The 7765-nt window shown below is 42.6% G+C and overlaps 1 protein-coding gene across 3 annotated transcripts; it reads right to left on the bottom strand.

The window, feature by feature from the left end:
• Window positions 1-5219: 5219 nt before the first annotated feature.
• On the bottom strand, window positions 5220-7108 carry LOC134178726 (jerky protein homolog-like). Of its 3 annotated transcripts, none has more exons than XM_062645613.1 (2): window positions 6919-7108; window positions 5220-6776 (listed from the first exon to the last, which is right to left on the bottom strand). In XM_062645613.1, the coding sequence occupies exon 2, from the start codon at window positions 6743-6745 to the stop codon at window positions 5393-5395; it is 1353 nt and encodes a 450-aa protein (XP_062501597.1). In that variant the 5' UTR covers window positions 6746-6776; window positions 6919-7108; the 3' UTR covers window positions 5220-5392. The 3 variants fall into 3 exon arrangements, with proteins under 3 accessions (XP_062501597.1, XP_062501596.1, XP_062501595.1); XM_062645612.1 differs by having other exon boundaries at window positions 5220-6845; window positions 6919-7107; XM_062645611.1 differs by having other exon boundaries at window positions 5220-7107.
• Between the last annotated feature and the right edge of the window lie 657 nt (window positions 7109-7765).

Raw genomic sequence — 7765 nt, 5'->3', positions numbered from 1 at the left:
TCTACTTTTGCCTTTACCAAACCTTGCGTGTGTAACGAGAAAACGGAAGTCTGGTGACGACATGTCGCGCCACATACCAGTTTGATTCTTGAGAATGACTTAATAGTGATGTCTCTGCACTCTGGCTAGGCTATTTACGTCGTTGACGTTTCTGTACTGAGGGACTGCCTCTAATACCTCTTCGTATAGCACAAATAGATTCTCGTACAGTCTGATTCTCAATCCACCTAAAATAGGTAGAAATCTAGCTGTATAGGACGGTTACACGCAGAGCAAGTCTTCTCAATCAGAGACAACGAAAAGAGAGAAAATGAACCGGTTTGAAAACACTCGTTCCACTGTGCAAACGGTATCTAGAGACGATAGCTACCCGGATTTGACAAGCACCAAGAGATGAGAAGTCTCCCAACAAGAAAAGACCGACAGGAATTATTTTTACCGTCTCTTAAGAGTTCTTCTGACAGTTTCTCTCGCTCATCTATATTGAAATAGTTTGTTGTTAGTTTTATGACACTATCTAATTACAAAACCTGGAGCAGACTTGCATATATTTTAGAAATTACATCTTGTACAGGCCATAATGAACTTCCAAGCTTAGAGCCGATCTTCGCAGGAGGTTCTATGTCTAGTCATGAACTACGGGTAGAGATATGTTGTTCAGTGATCTGTAATTGCAGCTTGGCAGTAGTATGTGAGTTTTTGCGACTTGGTAGCGATCCGTCCCTAGGAGTCTGAAACCCGCACTCATTTGTTCCTAATGTCTACTATCTTTAAATTCTGCAATAATCAATCTCAGAAGGATGCAATTAGAATTTACCCTGCTCTTTATTTCGTTTGACACGATTCATGCTAGAACGTAGCTGTTTATTCATTTGTTTATTCTCCTTCTTTTTCTGGTTGAGGTGGTAGAGTTTCTGCACGCTTCATTTATCTGTACCGAATGAGGCGGTGGAGATCCACCAGCTCAACCACCCTCTTGCTTTTTGAGCCGGAGGATGTTTGGTGGAGGTAACTGTAACTGCGCATGCTCACTACTTGACAGAGTGGCGGATAGAAGACGGATTTTCAATGTAGGGTCTCCACCAGAGTGCAATCTTCTCAGAACTCTTACAGGAGATTGTTCCACTCTTCTGCTCTGGGCACCAAGTGGATTGCCTAGGGAGGAACCCTTTGTTCGGACGGATGTCGTTATGACACGCTCTTGTGAACCCTCTGTAGCTGTAGCTAACTTCTGTAACAGCGAACAACAAATTCAGAGGACTCCAGGACCTAAAGAGGCTGAGGGGAGACGTTCCTGTCTAACCCTACGTACTGATTCTTCTAGTTACCAGTAAGCTCTCGTATATACGTAGATGCAGTTGTGCAACAAACTCTGATTAATGCGTACATGCTTCCTCTTTAGGCAATCAACGAATTGTTTTATCATCATGAAGTTACTTTCATGCAACACTGGCATCCACAGCAAGTTTTTAGTGGCAATTACGTGTTTCTATTACAATCGAATTATCTATCTACTATTCTGCAGTTTTGCATTACACTATTGCACGCAAACTGCTAAGTGTATTCAATCAATCTTTTATAGACTGAAAGCTGCTTGTGGATTACTGACCGTGCCGAAGGTATTGCTTCTGGTACTTGGGAAGTCACGGTCGATCTTTGTTGAACTTAAACCAGTGTTGGAAGTTCTTTGTCGGATGTGCCATCTTCTCGAGTTGTGCTTCAATGACGGTGTTGTCGACACTATGTTCCCTACTTCTCTGGCTATTTTCATTAAGACCACGAAGGCTTACAGGCTTGTTGCTGTCCAACTTACGTTGCACAGAGGACGTCTTCTCGATGCGTGCCTTGTATTCATTCCTCGCAATCCAGCTGAGCCTCTGGCGAGAGGTCACAGTTGCAGGTGGTCTTGCTACGAATTGACGCTTTTAACATATCACATCCTCTCCTACCTGTGCTCTTGTTGTTGTCATTTGCCTAGCGAACAGTTCACTCATGATGTCTAGTTCTGTGTTGTTTATCCGAATGTGAGTAGATTATGAAAAGGACGGAGCGCTCTTGGCATTTAAAGAATGACTTCGATATGTTCTAGTGGGAATTTCACTCGTGTAAATGGCAGAATCTGTATGCCAGCCGCTTTCTGTCAAACATGTGTGTTCTGTCAACATCACATCCAGTTATTCTCTCACAATAACACTACATACACTTAAACTCATTGGAAGACTCAAGAAAAGCAACACAACACAACACAACACAACCTAACCCACTCACTCACACTTACTGCTTTGTAGACATTTAAGTAAAATCTATGGCAGAGTAATGTGCGTCTAGGCTATTCGGTTCTGGACATTCTTTGCCAAGTGTTGCTGAAACTTTGCCAAATATTGTTGTTGCATTTGCTTTTGTGATTGAATTGCAAGACGTCTCCTGCACTGTCGTCTCAAATGGCGATGATTTTGTAGGCATTGTTGTTATAAACTAGATGCTTTGAGTAATAGATCTTTACCTGGATTTCCCCAACGTCCAAACCTCTAATGCAATAGGCTGGAAAAAGGTGACCAAGGCGCTTAGCTGTTTCCAGGTAATTTCTATTCTTGCATCGTACTTCTTCAGCTGTTGAAAACCGGATAGTTTACAGCTTCTGGAAATGTTATCAAGAGCCCATAGGTGTGATATTCACATCAAGGAGCAACTATTGTATTTCTTCAATGTCGTACACCGCAGTATCATGTCGTTGTTTTTTCCTTCTAGCTCAACGGTTATCTCTTTCCTACAGCTGAAGTCAGCAGATCTCAACGTTCAAACATGGAATCCAAAACTCGATTCAGACTGTGCACAGACCCTTCTCATAACTTATATGTCATCAAATAATACTGCATCCATGTCAGATTGTAGGACAGCAAACACATTTCGCGCAGCATTTCGCCAGATGTCAGGGTGTGAGTAAGCAAGGAAGTGCTCGCACAGGATATCACAAATGTTAAACCGGTTTCTGCATAACTACTGAGACTACATGGTTAGCAGTTACATATGGTCTTCATCGTACTTCTCTGCTTTGAATCGGAATTATTGACATCCGAATTAATCTAAGTCAGGGTTCGTTCCACTTCAATCTTCCAGTGATGGCCTTCTACACTCTAACGTACATGCCTGACGCATGCTGATCACCTCTCAGGAATTACACGTTGTGTTTTTTCACGACAGTGTCTCATGAAGTTTTAAATAGGAAATGCAGAGGCTTCTGTATTGTTTCTAACTGCGTATTCTTTACAAAGGCGATACCAATGTTATTGGATTATGTTCACAGTGAACACCGGTGTAAGATTGTCCAACTGACAAACTGTTCTGACAGACGACGCTGAACAGTACGCACTGAACACCCTATTATAAGGCGAAGGTTTTGGGCCTAGGGTTAGGGTTATGATTTTTTGGTCGTGACATAACTATGCACTATTAATATGCAATACAGCAAAACAGTTTCCCTGTTTCTTCAACTTTACTGATCACGTTTGTTTATTTCTTCTTTCACTGCAGCAAATGTTGGGTTATGTATAGTTTAGCAAGTGTCCAGTAGTTTCTCTGCTGCTCGCTTCTCCATGACATAACTACTGACAGAGAGTTGTTTGAGTTGATCCCCTACTAAAGACCTTAGGGCGTCTAGCTTTTGCAGGAACAGCACTTCACTTTAATGTGTTGTCGTCCGGTAAGGGGTTTACTGCATCTGAATTCTTTGGTTTTGCTTTGATATTCTTGTATGATTGCCAAATGTGGGTAACACTGAAAATAAACGCTGCTGCAAGCTTGGAGAATGTGTCGATTTTTTCGACATTTTGTATGTTTAACATCTGTCAGAAACCCATCATTATTTGTCATGGTGTGGGATTATCTGTCAGCCATGAATTTATTGAGTTTTTCTTTCACTCTGAATTCTCTAGTTTTGGTAGCCTCATTTAGTTCCGAATTCCTTTCAAGCTAGCTTTCTCTCTAGCTTTCTCACGTGCGGCTTTTGTCTCCACGTGTAGTTTTTACACATGTTACCGTTCAACGAATTTTGATATGTTACTGGAATCTGTCGTATTAGTACGAGTACCGTGGTATTGACTGTTTACAGTATATATCTGTTTACTATATTCGACAATTAATTTTTGACTAACTGCTGCTAACAACACCATATACAATTATCAAGGAACGTGTCGGTACAACTTTCCTACCTCACAAACGAGGCAATAGCATTGTTTGTTCAATATGAGACTCTTATTGTTTGGGACAGGATGCTTCGTTTTTGTGTTGTATCACGTGCCTCTCCCATTGTAGTACAAGCGCAGGAATATTGGCACCCAAGGCACGTGCAGTCTTTTCCATTGTTTAGCACATTCCTGTATGTTTCCGGTTGATATCGCTGCGCGTCGAGGAATTAACCTTTTATTTTGACTCGTATACCGCTTTCTTTACAAGTTCTTCTGTTTGAGTTTCTGTATGTTGTTGAACCTTTCGACTTTAGTATTCAGATACTGTTGCCGTCTTTGCCTCAGCCACTGGGGTTAGGTTTTATTGAACCTGCAGCTAAAAGTTGATCGACGGCTACTGCGTATCCTGTGGAGTAGGTAGTCCAGATTGTTGAGGCGGTGAAATTGATTTTGATTTTGCAAATCATAATTATTTGAGTTTGTTGCACGAGATGATGAGAATGAACAAATTGTAGACTACGAACTGTGGTGTATTTCTCCGCCGCACTACTGACTACAGCTGCAGGTATCATCGGGCCGCATAAGTACTGCGGTTTTAAAAATTTTGCGCACAAGGTGAGTTGTGTACACGGTACCGCAGTGCCACACGTTTCAACCAGGTGTTCCCGATGATGAGTGTATGGGAGATGATTGAATTAAAGACCGGGCAGGTGAGGGCAATGCAACTGTGAGGTATATGCCACCTGCACCACAAACACAAGCTACTGACGTGCTAGGTATGAAAAAACTCTTGTTCTCACATTGTTACTTCTCTTGTCCATCACAGCAGTGTAGAAAGGGGCAAGGGCATGCATAGACCAGCCTGAGAAACCCACTTCTGATGAGCCTAGGACGCTCAGATATTGCCTTATAAGCGTGTACAATCCAGCCAGCATGCAAATTCTTAATAGATGACAATCTGAGGTCTACAGTAATGTCGCACATAGAAGTACCCCTGTCTAGCTGTTGTCGGACCTGATCGCCATACAGTAGGACCTCAAAGATACGAACACCTCGGGAAATTGGGTGTTCGTAATTGTGAAATGTTCATAAGTCTGAAGTTTGTAATATCGATGATTACATAACTTGTGAAAACAGGAGTACACTGTATGGCTAACAAAAAGGATAAGTACGTGAACTACAGTAACTGTGAGAGTGTAAGAACGAATTCAAGGGTTACTAAAATAACAATCCATTGTCTTTTGCTTCAAGGCAGAACCCCTTTTTTGTCCTGCAAGGTCCAGGAGCTCTCTCAAAAGCATGAGATTCATGGGGGTGGCTTCAGGCTGCTGCTCTAACCATTCCAAGCAGACACTAAAGCAATCAACAGCCTTTGTGTGGCTAATCTTAGCTACATCAGTGTGCTCAGCTTCATCTTCACTGTCCGATTGATCCTGGACCTGAACAGAGTCGATAATTTCTTCATCAGTCAGCGATTGAGACCCAGTTTCATCCTTGTCAGCAAGAAGCCATTGCTCCATTTCTTCCTCATTGATGCCCAACTGGGAACATACTTCAAAGGTAATTTCTTCTTCGGATTCACTGGCATCGATCCGAGAAGCATCACCCATACTACGACCACCAAACCCTAGCTTATTCCAAGCACGACAGAGAGAAACTTCAGGAATTTCGTTCCAAGATTTAGCACTCAGGTACACCGCATCTTTTATGGTCAGCTTTTTGCTGAAGGAAATGAAGGAGTCTTCACTCGATTCAGATTGAAGCAGCAGTTTTCTCATGAGCTCTCGTTTGTACCTGCGCTTCAGGTTCTCCAGCACTCCCTGATCCATAGGTTGAACCAGACTTGTGACATTGGGGGGCAGAAACATGCAACTCATTCCTTCAGAACTCAAAGCCTCTACTGAAGGGTGGGATGGTGCATTATCCATAATGAGAAGAGCTTGAAGTGGCAATGACTTTGATTTCAAGTAACGCTTCACCTCTGGTACAAAGTGCTTGAAAAACCAGTCCAAGAAAATTGATTGATCCATCCAGGCACTTTTTTGGCTATAATAATGGACTGGTAGAGATGACATGTTGACCCCTGAAAAACAGCGAGGCTTAGCGCTCTTGTGAATAAAGACCAGAGGGCTACGCATATCTCCACTGACATTGGCAGTTGCCATCAATGTTACCCGATCTTTAGGGGATTTGCAATTCTTTGCAGCCTTTTCAGAACCATCTGCCAGGGTTTTGTTCGGCAGCAGGCGCCAACACAGACCTGTCTCATCACAATTAAAGATCTGATGGATGGAAAGCTTATGATCTTCAATATATTTATGCAAAGACAGCTTGAATGCTTCAGCAGACTGAGGATTAGCTGAAAGAGACTCTCCCTGCATGCTTAGTTGACGAATACCATGCCTCTGCTTGAATCTATGAAGCCAACCAGTGCTAGCCTTGAAATCATCTGGTGACCGATCTGGATACATTTGCTGGTGCATCAGCCTGGCTTTCTCCATGACAACAACCCCACTCAGAGGAGTGCCTTTGTGCCGTTCTTGTGTGAACCAAAGGTGCATGGCCTTGTCAAATTGGTCATCATCAGCTCTCCTAACAATGCAACGCTTCTTAAAACTACTGCTGTCTTTAGCTTCAACGGCAAACTGAGTAATTTTGCTCCTAGATTTCTGTATATCAGTTACTGTGGATTTTCCAATGCTATATTCAGAAGCAATAGCTGTATTAGAAATACCTCTGTCCAGCTTCTCAAGAATCTCGATCTTTTGTTCAATAGATAAATTGACTCGCTTTCTCTTAGGCTTGTCCTTTGCCTCCATCTTGGATCAGCTACCACGTGGCTAGCGCTAGGCCACGCCTCAAAAGTGCGCGTGCGCGTGGCTACATTACGTGATCAAATTTTTGCAAGAGCGCGCGCTCGCGCTAGAGCATGCTGTTCGGTTGACCGGTCAGTTCGGTTGTCTGGTGTTCGTATCTTTGAGGTCCTACTGTACCAGTTTTGAAATGACTGCCGTAAGTCTTCTTTAAATGACTTATTGACAGTCAAATCCAATGGCTGCAAGTTGTCTGTATAGCACGCTGGCACATACAACACAGAAATGTACCTTGCATCTAGGAATTTTTCTACAGCGTCTGTTCGATGGGCTTCAAAAACATCAACAATCAACAAGCCATGGTGCTTCTCGGGCAGTCTTAAATTCCTGTCTTTTCAGGACAAAGTATGGGTCGACCACTTTCTCTAGGTATTCTAAAATGGTGCTTTCTGTTGACCAATGGGAAGCAGTATGAGTTATGTTCCAAGAATCAGGAAATTGATATCTGGCATGACATTGATCAGTGGTACCTTGGTAAATCACTCGACTGGGTAGGGTTTCACCTAACATGTTGACTGCAAGTAATACTGTAATTTCTCGTTTATCATCCAAACCTGCAATAGCAACCTGACAGGACCCTTTCTTTTCCATAGTCCAGTTACCAGAAGGGACATTGCGGACTGCAGTTTGGTCCCAGTTCACAACTATATCTGCTGGGATTTGATGCTTACTCACTACATCTAGAAACTTAAAAACAAAATTTTGTTT

Source organism: Corticium candelabrum, chromosome 4, assembly GCF_963422355.1.
Source record: "Corticium candelabrum chromosome 4, ooCorCand1.1, whole genome shotgun sequence".
Taxonomy (NCBI): domain Eukaryota; kingdom Metazoa; phylum Porifera; class Homoscleromorpha; order Homosclerophorida; family Plakinidae; genus Corticium; species Corticium candelabrum.
The sequence above is the reverse complement of the archived record's forward strand: the minus strand, read 5'-3'. Positions and strand labels throughout refer to the sequence as shown.